The sequence below is a fragment of the Cuculus canorus genome, chromosome 27, assembly GCF_017976375.1.
Source record: "Cuculus canorus isolate bCucCan1 chromosome 27, bCucCan1.pri, whole genome shotgun sequence".
Taxonomy (NCBI): domain Eukaryota; kingdom Metazoa; phylum Chordata; class Aves; order Cuculiformes; family Cuculidae; genus Cuculus; species Cuculus canorus.
In genome coordinates, this window is record NC_071427.1 from 5,920,491 (window position 1) to 5,938,166 (window position 17,676).

At 53.3% G+C, this 17,676-nt stretch overlaps 2 protein-coding genes across 2 annotated transcripts; one reads left to right on the plus strand and one right to left on the minus strand.

Moving 5' to 3' along the window:
• Positions 1–57: 57 nt before the first annotated feature.
• Positions 58–6,671, minus strand: COPE (COPI coat complex subunit epsilon). Its single transcript, XM_054050397.1, has 10 exons — positions 6,505–6,671; positions 5,574–5,636; positions 5,067–5,167; positions 4,720–4,872; positions 3,413–3,466; positions 2,870–2,951; positions 1,743–1,898; positions 1,211–1,279; positions 879–953; positions 58–412 (listed from the first exon to the last, which is right to left on the minus strand). Exons 1-10 carry the CDS (start codon positions 6,631–6,633, stop codon positions 365–367), a joined length of 930 nt encoding a protein of 309 aa, XP_053906372.1. The 5' UTR covers positions 6,634–6,671; the 3' UTR covers positions 58–364.
• Positions 6,672–6,751: 80 nt separating this feature from the next.
• On the plus strand, positions 6,752–12,516 carry DDX49 (DEAD-box helicase 49). Its single transcript, XM_054050396.1, has 13 exons — positions 6,752–6,943; positions 7,021–7,144; positions 7,233–7,318; positions 7,726–7,847; positions 7,936–8,123; positions 8,279–8,419; positions 8,964–9,039; positions 9,153–9,229; positions 9,674–9,771; positions 10,108–10,182; positions 10,742–10,830; positions 11,221–11,292; positions 11,448–12,516. Exons 1-13 carry the CDS (start codon positions 6,829–6,831, stop codon positions 11,622–11,624), a joined length of 1,440 nt encoding a protein of 479 aa, XP_053906371.1. The 5' UTR covers positions 6,752–6,828; the 3' UTR covers positions 11,625–12,516.
• The last annotated feature ends 5,160 nt before the right edge of the window (positions 12,517–17,676 follow it).

The window sequence follows — 17,676 nt, forward strand, 5'->3', positions numbered from 1 at the left end:
GGCAAGGCTCACTCTCAGCGCAGAACTGCCAGGATTGCAGGAATTAAGGGGCACACAGATCCCGAAAAGGCTTTATTGGGAATGTGTAAGGTACAGCATCACATACTTTTGGTTCACACTGTATTTCAAACAGTGTTCAGGCCCAAGGCAAGCCAGAACCCTGGCTTTTTAGCTACCAGACTCAAGTAGCCACACGCTCTATACTGGTTTAGCGTCGGCTCGCTGGTTTGTAAGACCCCACCACGGCGAGGCGAGCCAGGCTGACTCGCAGAGGGCACTTTTCCACATTAGCAGAGAGGCTCTGCACATCCACCCCAGTTCTCAAGGTCCCACAGAGCAGCGCCGCAGCCTCGCTGCCCTCTCCTCAGGCGCTGGGGGCATACTGCATGGCCAGCCGGTCAAAGTCGTTCTCCTTCAAAGCAGAAACAAAAATAACATGAACAAACCTTGAAATGCACTGAAAATTTAATTAAACTTTCATCAGCAGAAGAAAACACTACTATCAATTCCAAGAAGCAAGATCACCTCTATCAGTTTCTCAATTGTTTTCAATTTGTTCCATTTTTCCTTCGCTATTAGCTTTATCCTTCTTTCCCCTTTCCCAAACTGTCTCTTCCAGAAGCACGTTTCCACTATTCAAGCAAGGCCTGATGGTACCAAGTTTCTCACTCAGATTGAAAGCTGTTCTCTCCAGGTGCGACCAGGCTCAGGCACATCCCTCCCCTGTGTAACACCAACTGTGTTTGCCAGCATCCCTCACAGGGGCTGGAAAATGTGCTGGCACAGAAAAAGCACACAGAGCTGCAGGGAAAGAACCCACTGCCCCCACCCGATGCGGGTACGAGGCGTGATCTGCTTCATTTCATACTGATTACTACCTTTGCCTGATACTCCTTTATGAATGGATGGTTCTTATGTGCATCTTTCAACTGTGACAAATAGCGATTCGTAACCTGATGGGATGAGAGAGACACAATTAAATATTGTGACAACATGAGAAGCAAAGAGTTTGAAGCATCACACCTCACTCTATTTGTTTGCAGTGAGCAGAGACCTGATTTCCTCAGCATCCTGAATGTGAAGGGCCCCAGTGCATTCTCTGCACTTAAAAAGCCCAAACAAAGTTATCACATGTACGAGGAGGGCAGGAGCCACCCTCAGCAGTAGGACCGGGCTGATGGGATCTGCTTCCCGGGGACCCAAGCCTCACCTCTGGTGGTTTGCCCAGGTGCTGGGACAGGACAACAAAGTTGATCAGGGTCTCGGGATGGCCGCTGTCCTGAAAACAAGAACAATCATCTATGCAACTTATGTCTGCTGTGATCGAGCGTCACAACCAGCACAGTTCTGCCAGAACAAGTTCTGCCAAACCCATAGCTCTCTTCACGGGAAAAGGCAAAGTAGAAGGAAAGGCAGGTCTGAACAGCAACCACCCTTAAGCCCAAGACCAATGTACAACCCAGGAATGGTTTGGGTTGGAAGGGACCTCAAAGCCCATCCAGTCCCACCCCCTGCCATGGGCAGGGACACCTCCCACTGGATCAGGGGCTCCAAGGCCCATCCAACCTGGCCTGGAACCCCTCCAGGGATGAGGCAGCCACCACTGGGCAGCCTGGGCCTCCTCACCCCCACAGGAAAACATTTCTTCCTAAGATCTCTTCTCACTCTCCCCTCTTTCAGTTGAAAGCCCTTACTGGTTCACTCCATATCTCCACAACAGCAAATCCACCTGGCAAAAGTACCTTGTCCAGTGCCTCTTGAAGTACTCCCTCTGCATCGTCCCACTTGCCCTGAGCCATATAGCAGGCTGCCTGTCCATTGAGGAGGAGGAGGGTGGAGGAGCATTTGTCTGCCATCTCTTGGAAGATGTAATAGGCATCTTGTAACTTCTCACCACCCTGCCAAGGGAGGAGACACACACCCACGGGCTCACTACGTGCTGTGGAGAAGCTTGAATGCTCTTGCCATGGTTGAAGGACTAGGCACAAAGTTCATTTCTAGGGTTATAAAGCACAGCATAAGAACCATCTCCTGCACCACAACAGATCTCTGTTAGGCCACAGAGAAAGAAATGTAAAAATATTAGACATTAAGAACCACTGAAATAATCAAAAGAGCCAGGCTTCCATTCAAAAAGAAAAAAAAAAAAAACACTTCAAAAGAACCATTTCAGATGTTTGATGTAATAAAGGATTATGAAATGAGATTTTCATAACTAAACGTAGGTATGTACACTTGGCTTGTCAAGAATTCCTAGCTTCAGAAAAGTTCCACGTGCAGAAGCTTCCCCTTACCTTGTGGGAACAGCTCGAGGAAAACCTCGCTGCACACTGTTGTAAGGCACGGGCTGCGCATGAGAAGTTTCATAACAAAAACCAAGGCAACACTACAAAAGAACTCCATGGTGTAACAGCTTAGAGCATGTGTGACCTTGGACTTCACTGGATTTTAGGAGACTTACTTTCAATCACCCGGCCTGGTCTGGACTACCACGCAGAGTGGGTTTGATTCACAACACGCTTAAAGACAGTCTGCTCTGATTAAAAGCTACAGTTGTTTCTTGAAGTCCAACTACAAGGTCTGGATGCCAGTAATGCTGCAGCTTCCTTTGTCAGATTTGTGGTTTGGGAATCACTTAAGTGTGGTTTAGCTCTTCCATTTGTGAGCTGGAGGCTACGGTGCACAAAGGCCAACAAAACAGGCAGTTTGTGAAGCCAGCTGCCAACGTTCTCTGTGCACTTGAAGGGAGAAGAAAAATCCAAAAGCCACCAAAAACCTGCACACTTTTCTGAAAGAGGATTCAGGGAGAAGATGGGGAGCAGTGTTCCTCGGATGGTGTAGGCTAGGGATTCCCATTTCAGATACTCACTACTGCAAGGTTCACCCAGGCAGTTGCCAGCTGTGTAAGAGTTGCATCCTCATCTTGCTCTTGCATCTTCTTCAGCTCCTTGCTGCAGAGGCAACAGTGGAGTCAGGCAACAGACAGACAAGGCCTCTTCTGCCCTTCTTTATGCTACAAACAAAAGGCTGTCATTTCCTCTCTCAGCTCTTCCAGCGCTGTAGCACAACAGCCACAGCGAGTCAGTAACGTGGCACAACCACCTCATCAGGTTTTACAGAAAGACCTCCTTGTGGGAAGTCAGAAACACGGGACCAGAGACCCAAACCACATCCTGTTGAAGGCAAGATCAAACCTAAAGATTCACTTCTTTCTTTAGCTGTATCAAACTGTATTATCCTCACAACTTCTGCAACTCCAAGACTAAAAACCCTCTGCAGTGCACCTGTACCTCCACCTAAGTTCCCCTGTCCCTGCAGGTGTTAAATGCTGCACCCCGGGGGAGGCTGAGCTGTGAAAATTCCCTTGTCAAAGCCCCACCACGAAGAAGCCAAGGGACACAAACTCACTCACCGAGCCAGATCCAGCCTGTCAAGCTTCAGGAGAATCTGTATCATCATGGCCATGCTGCAACAAACAAGAGCAAAGTAGTTTTCACCCATCCGTGCTTTACGGTGCCCTATGCTTCACTCGGGAGCCTGACGATTTGTGGAGAGACATGCTGCCCACAGCCAGGGCCAAGCCTCCCTGCTGCGGACCCCAACAGAGCGAGCAGCTCTCGGAGCACGACCTGGAATGGAGAAGCTTGCTCCTGGCTCCCAAGCGCTCCCTCGCTGCATTGACAGGATGGACTTTTCAGCGATTCTGAACACAGAAGAACCAATAAATAGCGTTCTGAAGTTTCACAAGGGAGCAACGGACTGGATATTTCAGGATGAGCACCAGATCACTTCCGAGGTGCAACACAAAAACCTAAGACTGACCCTACATCTCAGGAACCAAGAGTGGGAGGGGAGAGAGAAAGAGATGGTTACGGAACATGTTCTACCCTGTCACAGTGAGACCAGGCTCAGCTTGATCAGTTCACTCGGTACAAGTGGATGCGTGTTCAAACAGAGACTCCTCCTTACCCTCTGTTGGAAAATGTTGCTGTGCAAGAGCGAACTGCAAATTCACACCGCATTTCTTGTGAAACCAAAAAAATCCACAATGGAAACTTTCAGTTATTGACTGAGGCCGATGGTGAAGAGCGTGAAGAGTGCACGTTTCGTTATGAATGGCACAAACGATTTTCAGAAGGCAGAGAAAGCAGGAGAGGTGATGATCACCCAGGCTGCCCACACACGACAGCAGATTTTGCACTAAGACACCGCACCAGCCCCCAGCGCTTTGGCTGTGCAGCTGGTTTTAGCTGGTAACAACACCCCAGTGCTTCAGCCCTGACCCTGTTCGCCAGACCCGGCTCCCTGCAACTCCTGCTTCTTCCGAAAGATCCCACCAGCACTCAAAGGAACCCGTGTTTCCTTGGTAGTAGATGTGAAAGCAAAACCAATGGAGATCCTCAACAGCCTTTCAGATAATGATCTGCGGGATGGCTCTGACCACTGGCAGCATCATGCACAGCCGTGGGCCAGCTCAGAAGGGAACAATCATGAAGGTGATCATAGCTGATTTTCTTCATTAGTTAAATAAAAAGAGTTACAGACAGTCTTTTTTTTTTTTTCTCGAACACTGTCCTACTTAGGAGGCAAAGCTCAAAGTGGTTTCTCGGTGGTTTCAAGGCTTTTCAGGGACAAGGCAAACCTCAGCCATTTCTGCAGCACCTCTCCCTCACCAGGCGAGGCGTTGCAGCTCCGTGATTCCTGGGGAGGAACACTTACCACTCCAAGCTCTCCCCTTGGTGCAGAGCACGCAGAGCTGCATCGGGGTTCTTGTCATGGAAATAGATGGAAGCAGCCATCAGCAAGAAAGTAGTGTTAGTGACATCAACACTTTTTGACATTTTCTTGTCCAAATCAGCAACGATTGCATCCCTACAAAGAGCAAGGGTGAAAATTTGGGAGTGTTTTGTTATTAAGCGAGAGAAATAGCTCCTGCCCCCCCCACAGCTCTGCCTGTTTGACATCCACTGCACAACCTCAATAAAGACCATGCTTCTACAACAAGCTTTCCGCATGGAAACATATTCCCTGTTTAACAGGGCTTGAGATCTGACTATCAGCCTTACCTTTGGCTCTCATTTGAAAGGTATTCTGCAAACATCCTCACTGCCTGGAGCTCGGGACTAGCACTGCCTTTGATTTCATCCAGGACGACACCGTACTTTCTCTATCGAAAGCAAAGAAGAATCATCTCTAACTTACCAACTATTTAAGAACACAAGAAATAACCGTTCCCCTTCTAAAACTTAGTTTTACAACAAACATCCAGAACAACAAATTCCTACTTAGTTTCTCCCATCACACCCCACAAATACAGCCGAAAGTCATAACTGGGGGCTGCTTCCCCAAATACTGTTTTAAAGACAGAGAAATGCCTCTCCAGAAGGTGCCCTCAGGTCACTCTGGCGCTGCACGTAACGCTGCATTCACAACTGCGTTACTGCCAGGGAATGCCTTATGATCCAGGGCCGGAGGCAGAATTACTACAAAACCGTGTAATGCTCTATCCACAGGACTCAGCCTCACGACGTCCTCAGCCAGCGCCATGCTCAGATCAGTGCTTGCCTCCTCACCTGGGCGATGTAGGATCGGAATAAGAAGACATCCCGCTCCACTTCCTTCTCCGGGCTGGATGGCTGAAGGGGTGACAGGAAACCAGAAAGTCTCTCAGGGACCCACACAGCTGTGACAACCCCACAGCAACCCCGCTCCCCACACAAGACCCCCATCTCAGACATCGAGGCAAGCCCCAGTATTGATACAGGCTGGGGGATGAGAAGAAACGGCCTCAAGTTATGCCCAGAGAGATTTAGATTGGATATCAGGAAAAATTTCTTTGCTGAAAGGCCTCTCAGGCACTGGTGTAGGTGCCCAGGACAGTGGTGGAGTCCCCATCTCTGGAGACATTTACAATACAGATGGATGAGGTGCTCTGGGATACGGTTTAGTAGTGGACAGGTATGGTTGGACTCAGTGAACGCAAAGGTGTTTTCCAACCAAGCGATTGTATGATTCTAGGATGACAGGCTGAGAGTTGGGGTTGTTCAGCCTGGAGAAGAGAAGGCTGCAGGGAGACCTCAGAGCAGCTTCCAGTGCTGAAAGGGGCTCCAGGGAAGCTGGGGAGGGGCTCTGGATCAGGGGGTGCAAAGACAGAATGAAAGAGAATGGTTTTCAGCTGAAAGAGGGGAGATTGAGATGAGATCTTAGGGAGAAATATTTTGCTGTGAGGGTGGGGAGGCCCTGGAACAGGTTGCCCAGAGCAGTGGTGGCTGCCCCATCCCTGGAGGGGTTCCAGGCCAGGTTGGATGGGCCTTGGAGCCCCTGATCCAGTGGGAGGTGTCCCTGCCATGGTAGGGGTGGGACTGGATGGGCTTTTCGGTCCCTTCAACCCAACCCATCCCATCGCTCAGCGACGCCCGGCAGAGCCCCCTCCCTCCTCCCCGATGCTTCCTCGCGCAGGCAGCCCCGCACACAGCCTGGAAGGAGGCCCCGGCCCGGCCCTACCTTCACCCGCTGCGCCTCGTTGATGGCGGCCTGGTAGGCCCCGATGTAGAAGCTGTTCTTCACGTCGAAGAGCTCGTCGGCAGCATCTCCACCCTGCCCGGCGGGGCCCGCGGCCGCCCCGGACGCCATGGCTGCCACGAACCCGGAAGTAGCAGGGAGGCCACGCCCCCTCACCGGGTCAGCCAATGGGGACGCGCTGTGTATGTGACGTCATCGAAGCGCGCCGAGCGGGCGAGCACGTGGGGTACGGGACAGGGGAGAGGGATGGGAGTGAGCGTGAGCCAGCGGTGACGCCATTGGGAGCGCCGGGAGCGGCGCGCGGCCATGGGGGAGTTCCGCGCGCTCGGGCTGGCGCCGTGGCTGGCGGAGCAGGCGCGGCAGGTGGGGCTGAGCCGCCCCACGCCCGTGCAGGCCGCCTGCATCCCCCCCGTGCTGCAGGGTGAGCCACCCCCTCCGCCCCTCCCGGGACGGCGCCGCGCGGGACCGGCCGCTCAGCCCCTTCTTCTCCCCCGGCAGGGCGCGACTGCCTGGGCTGCGCCAAGACCGGCAGCGGGAAAACGGCCGCCTTCGTGCTCCCCGTGCTGCAGGTGCTCTCCGAGGACCCCTACGGCATCTTCTGCCTCGTGCTGACCCCCACCAGGTAGGGGAGAGGCGAGAGCCGGGCTCCCCGGGCCCCTGAGCCGGCCCGGCCCCGCTTTAGCTCTCTCCTCCCCGCTCACCCCCGGCAGGGAGCTCGCCTACCAGATCGCCGAGCAGTTCCGCGTCCTGGGGAAGCCTCTCGGCCTGAAGGATTGCGTGGTCGTGGGCGGCTTGGGTGAGTGTGGGTGCAGAGGGTGGGAGCCTCCACGCTTCCCATCTGGCACAGTTGGGTTGGGAAGGAGCAGAGCACTCGGGGAGGCGTTCCTTCCCCAGCACGGTTGGGTTGGGAAGGAACAGAGCACCTGCAGAGACATTCCTTCTCCAGCACGGTTGGGTTGGGAAAGAGCCTACTGCCTGGGGAGGCGTTCCTTCCAGTCCAATCCAGTGAGTTAGAAAAGAGCAGAGTGCCCAGGGAGGCCTTCCTTTCCCGTGGCTTGTTTTCCTCCCACTGAGGAGTTGTTATCTAGCACCCAGGGCAGCGCAGGCTCGTGGGAATAGGGACAGTGATATTTCTCAGCTGTACAGACCAAAGGACTTTAGTGCCCGTGTTCAGTAACTCAGCTCTTGTGGATCTTGGTGCAGACATGGTGGCGCAGGCACTGGAGCTCTCCCGCAAACCCCACGTCGTAATCGCTACGCCGGGCAGGCTGGCAGATCACCTCCGCAGCTCCAACACCTTCAGCCTTAAAAAGATAAAGTTCCTGGTAAGGCAGCTCGCTGGGGCTGCTCCGGCGCCTGTCACATCGTCAGCTGTGTGCGCAGAGGAGCTCATCTGGTTTTGGCTGTGCCCAGGTTTTGGATGAAGCCGACCGGTTGTTGGAGCAGGGCTGCGCTGACTTCACGGCGGATCTGGAGGTGATTCTGGAGGCTGTCCCCGCACGCAGGCAGACGCTGCTGTTCAGTGCCACGCTGACCGACACTCTGAAGGAGCTGAAGAGCTTGGCCAAGAATAGGCCCTTCTTCTGGGAGGCTGTGTCTGAGTAAGTCCTCACCTACTCCACTGAGCAGGTGAAGAATCCCATTTCCTCTCTGTTCTCTCGTCTCCCTTCTGCCCACCCTCCTCTTCCTTCTTTCTGCCTTCCCTCTCCCCCTGCCAAACCGGTGCTTCCTGGTGCTTTCCCTTTCCCTCCCACAGGGTGCGGACTGTGGACGAATTGGACCAGCGCTACTTGCTCGTACCTGAGGCCATCAAGGATGCCTACCTTGTCCATTTAATCCAGACCTTCCAGGATGAGCACGAAGACTGGTCTATTATTATCTTTACCAAAACCTGCAAGTGAGTGGCATTCCTTGGGGTTGCTCTTAACGTAGAGGTACCTTTGCGTTTCCAGTTCAGATTCCAAATTCCTCCTGTGCTGGGCAGAAGGCTGGGATGGGGTTTGCTTCCTTTGTCTATTCTGAAATTTGAGAGAGAAATACCTTTTCCTTTGAGCAGTCGTGCTGGAGGGCCACCCAGAAATGTCTTGCACCAAAGGGTTGAGCTGCTTTGTCTCCTTGTATATTCCTTTCCTCCTGCTGATGGATACTGGAAAAGGGATGGGGAATATCAGCCCGTCTGCCCCGCTGTGCTCTTCCCGTCCTTTGGGGGTTCAGGTGACTGGGATTGAGCTGTGGAGCTGGTGATGTTCCCGTAAGCCCAAGTGGGATCCTGTCTGTCTCTGGGGTGAGCAAGTGTGGCCTGTCCCCTCGCTCTGTCCGAGCACTTCAGGAACCATCTGTGTTGGGTGATGGCAGTGTGAGGGCTCCTCGAGGAACCCACCTCTGTCCCAATCCATCAGCTTTACATTTCCGTGTCATATTCTGCCCTCTTTCCCTTCAAGGGACTGCCAGGTCCTGAACATGATGCTGAGGAAGTACAGCTTCCCTTCTGTAGCTTTGCATTCCATGATGAAACAGGTGAGCGATGGACGGATCTGGGAGGTGGTTGCTTTCAGCTGTGTCCCTGAGCCAGAGCTCTCCAGGCCCTGCAGCTCCTCTGGACCACAACATCCCTCGTTGTCTCTTCACAGCGACAACGATTTGCAGCTTTAGCCAAGTTCAAGTCCAGCATCTTTAAGATCCTCATTGCCACCGATGTTGCCGCCAGGTAAGGGAAAAACGCGTTCTCTTGCCGAGGGTCTTATCCGGTTTTTTAAGCACCTGAAGCACCATGGGGATTAGGCTGGGTTTAGCAAGAGCAGAGCTGTAAATTCCCCCACTTGGGTAGGACAGGGTTGCTCCTGTCCTGCGTGGGACATCTCTGAGCTGTGTGCCATGTAGCTCTGGTCCAGGCTTGTTTTGCTACAGCGGGAGAAGGATTTCTGTGAGCCTCAGGGTGCTCTCTGGGTCTGGGAGGGAGCAGCAGGACGCAAAGTGATGTTGCCTTTGTGGCTTTTGGAGAGCTGTGTGAGGGGAGAGTTTGGCCTTGAATCAGCCCAAGCCACTAAAGAACGAGAGTATGGGGCTCTTGGAGAAAGCAGAGGGCAGGAACTTAAACTCCATGTATTAGAGCGGCGTTTCTCAGCTTTTCTTCTTTTTCCCCGTGTTCCAGAGGCCTGGACATTCCGACTGTACAAGTTGTCATCAACCACAACACTCCCGGCCTGCCGAAAATCTACATTCACCGTGTTGGCCGGACAGCCCGTGCGGGTGAGCGGGGCGAAGTGCCGACGGGTCGCTGGCTGAACTGGGATCCCAGGGGGTGCGAGGAGGCTTCGCAGCAGCTGCCATACAGCCTTTTCCGTCAGCGCCAGATCTACTCGGATCACTGGCTTGGCATCCTGCCTTAATGATGGCTCACCCCAACTTGTGTTTAAAAGTCAGTTACCTGATTTTTCAGAGCAATAAAGACCCCTCTGATCACCGCGGCACCCTGATGTGCTGGGCTGGCTGACGGGGATGGATGGAATTTGCCATGGGTTAGGCTCCATCTCCCTTTGCCTATCAGGATTCTATCACATCTATCACTGTGTTTTTATCACCCAGGTCGGAAAGGAATAGCGATTACGCTGGTGACGCAGTACGACATCCACCTCGTACACACCATTGAGGAGGAGATCAGTAAGTACAACACCGTTAATGCTGCTAAAATGTGGGATCACATCTGTTCCGTCGTACATGCAGCTCTGATTTCAATGCGCAGTCAGAACATCAGCATAAGAATGGTTTCTCTTGCCTGGGTGGCCAAGGCTCAGAGAAGAGCAGGAGCACTGGAATCTCCATCAGCTTTGATTCCACTCCTGAGTGCGCCTGGCAGGAATGCGTTTGTCTTCCTGCTTTTTCTCTCTGTAACCTTTTTATTAAACCAGGGAGCTTCTTCCTTACTTCCAAGCTACTGTGTATGCTGTCGCGGATAAAAAGAACAGGTTGCTTTGGTTCAGGCTTCATGGGTTTTTTTTAGGAAGTAGACCTACTAAACGCAACATCGCATGCTACGGGGAATTGTAGGCAGAGGGAGGGTTTAATCCTTTGTTGTAGGCTGAAGGAGTCAGAGCGGTCACAGAGTAGGACACCAATTGCACCGATAATCAGTGGAACTCTTGGGAATTTTTGCTAGCTGAGGGTCTGCCTCTGGGTTTTGTCACCAACCATGGTCTGTAAATGTCTCGCCTTGATTTAGAACTGAAGCTGCAGGAGTTCTCCGTGGAGGAGCAGTCTGTGCTCGACATCGTCACCCAAGTGAATGTCACCAGGAGGGAGTGTGAAATAGTAAGTGTGTGAACGCGAAGCCCGTTTGCTCAGAGGAGCGGACATCTCGGGCAGCAGGGCGCAGCCGGGAGGTTTGTTGCAGTCTAATACACAGCTCTGGATACTCAGCTTTCCTCTTGAGCACATGAGTTTTCATTCCATTTTCTAGGGGAAACACTTAGATGCGTGTGCTGGGAGGGTGGTTGTAGTTTTCTTTGCTGCGTTTGCTCTGTTATTACACTTTTTTGGAGCGTTTTTGTGCTGCCGGGTGTTGAGGCTGGTGCTTTGAGGGGAAGGTGTGTGGGCTACCACGGGTGTGCACCCTGCCGACTCTTCAGAGCTGTGCGGCTTCTCCCCACGTCCGCTCAGACCTTGGGTACCGATTGCGGTGCTGTGTTTTTGCTTTGACAGGAACTGGAGGGAACGGATTTTGATGAGAAGAAAGAAATAAATAAGCGGAAACAAATGATCCTTGAAGGGAAGGTGAGAATTGTTGCCATAAAAATGGCTCTAGTGGAAGAGGTTCCTGCAGGAAGAGGTTCCTGCCTGTGGCAGGGAGTTGGAACTGGGTGAGCTTTAAGGTCCATTCCGTGCTGGCGCTCGGCACGTCGCTAGTGTCTTGGCATTTGCCGTTGCAGGATCCGGATCTGGAGGCAAAAAGGAAGGCAGAGCTGGCCAAGATCAAGAAGAAAAACAAGAAGTGCCGTGAAAAGGTGCAGCAGGTCCTTCAGAGGAAAAAGCAGCTGCAGCTGAAGAGGAAACTGCAGAAGAAGATGGAGCGGAGAAACAAAGTGCGTGCTGTGGAGGAGAAATAACTTCCTTCAGTTTGGGTTGCCCTGACATTGCTGCTGCTTTGGGAATAGTGGGATCAAACACTTCTTAACGTGGCTGCTTCTGACTCGCAGTCAGTGTTCGAGACTGTGAGGGCTGTGAGTGAGGAGAGGAGGGATGCTTTGACAAACTGTCTCCGCTGTTTTTCCTTCCTGCACAATGCTGCTGGCCTGGGCCGTTCCTGGAAGGCTGGATCAGGTTCCTGGAAGAATGTCTCTCAAGAGTATGTTTCCTTCCTCCAGCAAAGGAGAGGCCAGACCTGAATTCCTGGTGACGTGAAGGGAAATAAAGATCCCCTCTCGCTTCCCCCTTCATTCCATCACTGCTCTTTCCAGGGCTGCTGCCGCTCACACTTGTTTATCGAAACACTGCAGCGATACTCATGCCTGCGAGTCAGCCTTGGCTCAGCCTCGAGCCTGGGGCCGCTCTCCACAGGGACAGCGGGGTCTAGGTTTGGAGCTGCTGGGGCCTCTGTTTTTGCATGATCCATTGGTTCAAAGATGGTTTCTGGCACAGAAGAGCAGCCCCAGGAGCTGGATTGCTTTGTTTCACGCACTATCCCAGAGTAACCAGTGTGATTTATAATTGGGTCCCCTGTGTGATTTTCTGGGCTCCCTCCTCTGTGTCAGTTTGCCTCCTGTGTGGCTGGAACAGGACCTTGGTGTGGCTGGAGAGGACTCGGCTCCCAGGAGACTTGTGTTTCCTTCCAGAGCTTAAAATCCCAGAGCTTGGCCAGCCCTGTTCTCATGTCAGGTTTGATCCTCGGTGCCTTCTTTACTGTTCGGAGCTTTCTATGACTGGAGATCGGTTATTTCTGTCCTCTGGCTTATGAGAATACTTTCTATGGTCCATGCCCAAGTAAATATTTATTGCAAAAAGTGCCCGAGTGTTTGACCTTCTCCAACACACGGGGGAGTTGTGGGATCTCTGGGCTGGAGCAGCGCTTGCATCGGCAAACCGCTGGGAGGTGAAATCCTTTTTGTTTCAGGAGGTGGGGAAGGATGGAGCTGATGGTACATCCCTCAGTCCCTTGGCGTAGCCCAGCCTGGCTCCTTTCCTGGGGGCGTGCGACCCCTGTGATGCCATTCCCTGCCTCAGGTGGGGTCTGCCCAGAGGGAAGCTGGTGTTTCCCTTGGGAAAAGCCCTGCCAGGTGCCTTTAGGCTGTGCAGGAGGCAGCTCTGAGCTGGGCCTGGGGGATGGCAGGTGAGATGGGTGCGGTGTGGAGGGGTTGGAAGATACCCAAAGGTGTTCCTCCTCTCTTTGTCCTCTTGGGTGCCCTCCAGGAAGGAAAAAGCACTCGCCCGCCTTGTAGCGCAGCTCACCGTCACCTCTGGCAGCTGCCGCAGCAGCACATAGGTTTGTATCGGTCTGATGCTTTCTGAATACTAAATGCTTCTACAGCTTCGTGCATGCTGGTTTTTGGAGCAGACCTGTTAGCTCTAGATTAAAAAGCTCTTCTGTCTGGGACAGGCAGCTCCTGCCTTGCCGGGGAGGGTGCTGATGGTGCCTTTATGTGCCAGTTGATCCCCTCCCTCCCGCAGACGCTTCTTGACCTGCTTTCTGAAGTCTCTTTGCTCCAGCCTGGCAGGGGTTGCTCAATTTGTCTCCTTCCAGCACACTGTGACACGCGGAGTTTGATCAAGGCTCTTGTCTTGAAGCTTTATTCAAAATTCCTTTTAATACGCCCCTTGTCTGTCTTGAGCAGCCTTCTCTGTGAGGGTAGGACACGTGCTGGAAAGAAGGGCTCTCTGTAGCGCTGCTGAGATGTTCTGGCATCAGAGGATCAGCCTGGGAGTGGCTGAGCAGAAAAAGAGGTTGCTGGGCTAGTGGGGATGTAGAAAGATGCCTTCAATTCCCAGATGAGGAATTTACAGCTTGCCCAGGGCAAAGGACAGCGGGTGATGTTTGTGCACGTGCTGTCAGGGTGGGATATTCCATTCTGGATGTTCTAAATGTTGCTATGAACGGTTGGGATCCCCTAGAAACAGCAGGACTTCCTTCTTGTCGCTGCCCGGATTGTGCTGTGGCTGAAGCCCTCCTGCCCTGTGTGGAGGGCTGGAAGCCTCGGAGCTCGCCAGCTCCGCTGTCTGCGCTGTGAAAGATGTGGCTGGAGCGCGGCTGCTCCTCCTTGCTCCGCTCCGCTGGGGCGCCCATCGCCTGGTGCTGCCGTCCACGCACTCCACTCTCTCCGTCAGCCCCAGCGCCCCAGCTCTGGAGGGGTTTCCCTGGCTGAGTTGCCATGGAAACTCCTCAATTCAGCATCTTGGATTGCTGCCTTTTCTCGCGTGTGCTGCTGCTGAGCACCAATCCTGCCCCCCTGCCAGCCCTCCCCGTCCTGCGGTCTCCCCTGAGTGCTGATCCATCCCCCAGCCTGCTCCAAGGGGCTTGGAAAGCATGCACTCCTCCTCTTTCCACCTTGGGGGGCAATTACGCCCTTACACCCACGGAGCTGCAGGCATGTGCCAAGAGTGGCTGTTTGTGTGTCCTTAAGGAAATATTTGTGTATTCCTGGAGCATTCCCCCCATCCCTGCCCCTCAGACCTCTTTGTGGAGTGCTTCCCACGAGATTTGCGTGGAGAAGGGCGACGCTGGGATCCTCCTAGGTGAGATATGGTGTTTGAGAACTCCCCACTGCTCTGGAGAGCGAGGAAATAGGGAAGCAGGGAGAGGTTTGGTGACACAGGAGGAGCTGGCATCCCCTTCAGCTGCCGTGCGGCACCAGGCAGGACAGCTCTGGGTCTCTACAGTGACGAAAAGGCAGCTGCAATTAAATCATCCAGGGTAATGCTGGGGCCAGGCTTTGGAATTGCTCTCTGCTGCGACAGCAGCTCTGCATCGGAGCTGGCGTTCCAGCTTTGCTGCTGCAGGTGCAGCGTTTCCAGCTCTCCCTGGCAGGGGCTGCACACCCCATCTCCATCAGTGTTTCGCTCTGTGGCTCCGCGCGGGTTCTCCCTCCTGTCCAAAATCTTCTTGGTCACCTGCGCTGCGTCCGCTGCTGCTTTGCATTGTGAACGTTCTTTGAAAACACAAAATCAGCTGTTTTAAAAGCCTTGAAAAGCTGCTTAATAAGCTTTTCTAGCAGGAATGGCCTTTTCCCCCCCTCCAAGCCCTTCTCCCGGGGCAGCGCGCGTGCAGCCGGGTCAGTTTGGGTGCTCGCAACCTTCTTTGGAGGGAGATCCGGCTCAGGGTGGGCAGCTGGATGTTAAAGATTCACATTAAAAAGGTAGGGAGATAGTTGGGAGGAGAAGGCTCCAGCTGGGTGCTGCTGCTGTCGGGATCCGCCCCGGTCAGCGCTTTGAGCCTCTGCATTTTCCCTATCTTTGAAGGGCAGAGCTGATCCTGAGCCCTGCGATGCTCCACTCCAGCTCATCATGGAATGCTCCACGTTATCATAGTATCATGGAATGGTTTGGGTTGAAGGGCCCTCCAAGCCCATCCAGTTCCACCCCTGCCATGGGCAGGGACACCTCCCACTGGATCAGGGGCTCCAAACCCCATCCAACCTGGCCTGGAACCCCTCCAGGGATGGGGCAGCCACCACTGCTCTGGGCAACCTGGGCCAGGGCCTCCCCACCCTCACAGCAAAACATTTCTGCCTAAGATCTCATCTCACTCTCCCCTCTTTCAGCTTCAAACCATTCCCTCTCCTCCTCTCCCTGCACCCCCTGATCCAGAGCCCCTCTCCAGCTTTCCTGGAGCCCCTTTCAGCGCTGGAAGCTGCTCTGAGGTCTCCCCCGAGCTTTCCCTCACGTTCTTTTCCCTTGGAGCAGAAACTGCCTTCACACACCACAATTAAATAACAATAATAATTATAAACTACTCTGGGCAAGGGGATTGTGAACCTTGCTGGATCTTTGAGGGGCTTTATTACGCGTTTGTGGCATTTTCCAGAACACACACATATTTAATTGCCTTCTCTGGTGTACGGCGAAATCACCTTTCAGCGCCAGTTTGTGTCTGGGGTGTGACGCTCCCACTCCGCTTGCCGGGGCTGTCGAGTGTAAACAGACCATTTCTGAACTAAAAATAACCCATCCTCAGAGCCACAGAGCCGCTGATCCCCACAGCCCTAATGCAGCAGCTCTAAAGGCTTAGCTCACTCATTTTTTTTTCTTATTAATGGTGTTATTTAATTACAAATTGCCCCAAGTTAGGGCTTTGGGAGATGTAAAACAAAGCGCTTGGTCGCTTCCCCTCCATCAAGAACTTCGGTGTTCTCACACAAATGGAGCTTTCAAAGACAAGCTGCCGAGTGGCTTTGATGTGAGGCTGCTAACAACGCGACCTGCGCTACCAGGAGGCTCTTTTGGGGAAGAAAAAGCTTTTTACCTCTTGTTTAAAATCACTCAGGGACTCAGGGCATCAACCAGCCTGGCCTGCCTTAACCTTCTCTTCTCTCAGCTCTCCAGGCACCCTGGAGATGCCAAGGATTGAAGTCCAGCCAGGAATTGAAGTCCACCAGCCCTTCAAGGAGGGCAATTACCTGCTTTGTGGAGGAGGAGGAATCAAAGCCGGGAGATTCCAGGGAGTTTGCAGGGCGAGGCAGGGCTGGAGGGGGGCAGCTGCGCCGACTCCCGGGTTGGCTCTAGACCTGGACTCCATCCGCACTCCTCTTCAGCCAGGATGGCCGATATTGGCATCCCTCAGATCTCACAGCGATAGCTCCGTCTCCTCTCGCTGAGCAGATCCCAGGTCTTGGATTCCACCCAGAGCACAATCCCACCTTGCCGCTGCCCATCGGAACGCTGAGCACAGAGGGGAAGGCAGCAAACTCTTCTATTTGTTCATCCTGATCTCATACGTGAACCGTTCTCCCCACGGTCCGTTTATGAACGTTCTGTCTAGGGTTCCTATGAATAATTAAGATCCTCATTTGCCAACGGAATTAGGTCTCTCAAGGCACCTGCAATCAGCAGCTCTCCAGCGAGGACGCCACTGCTCGTTAGATACTGACAGTAATTGTTACGGTGAGACAGAAGCAAACAGCAAACTGCAGCCCTGCCGATCACCACCGGCTTTTCTAACACGAGATTTTTTCTCCTTTTGAAGCAAGAGGAGCATAAACGGGGAAGGGGTGAGGGTTGGGAAGTGGATGGGATGTGTCACATCTGAAACACAATTAAGTCCTTTATAACTGCTCGCTAGAGTGGGGCAGAATTTGAGCTTTGCTGCTTTGCCGTCGACGGCAGAGCTGTTTCTCTGCTAACGGTAGATGTAGGGCATTCGTGGAAATAGCCGGTGATGAATGGGTTTTCATTAGTTCAGAAGAGGGGAAGACTGCGACGGAAAGTGCCTCCCAGAACCATCCATCACACCAGCCCGCAATAAAAGGCTTTGAACAACTGCCGAGCGCAGGACAGATCTCATCAAAGAGCCACTATTCAGATGATTCTGGCAAAGAGGAGAACTGCAGCCAAGTACCCGTGGGGAAGAGCCAGAAGGAAAATGCTCTCTGTTCCTGACAGTGGGAGAGCGAAGCCAGGGCTGCGCCAGAGCGAGGACAGCAGATCAGAGAGTAATAGGATGGTTTGGGTTGGAAGGGACCTCAAAGCCCATCCAGTGCCACCCCTGCCATGGGCAGGGACACCTCCCACTGGATCAGGGGCTCCAAACCCCATCAACCTGGCCTGGAACCCCTCCAGGGATGCGGCAGCCACCGCTTGGGAACGGTTGGAGCGTGGTCATTCCTGGGGGTGATGACTCCCCCATGGAAGAGCATCACCAGGGGGGCACCGGCCAGGGCGCACGGCTACGGAATGGGCGCTGCTGGAGGTTAGGGATACGCACTCAGCTCCACCTTTCGTGTCACGGCCGCGGAACGCAAGTGTGAGGGCAGAACAGAAGAAACCTCTCCTCCACTTTCTTCCTCCCACACTCCCAAATCCCACCCGCCCCCCTCCATCTGACAGCGATGGAAACCAAACACACGTTCTTGAAGCTGGTCTCTATTTCCAAAAAAAAAAGGGCTGCTCCTGTGGGAATAAAATATCAACATTGGCGTGAGGTGGTAAACAAGTCCCTAGAAATGTTTGCCA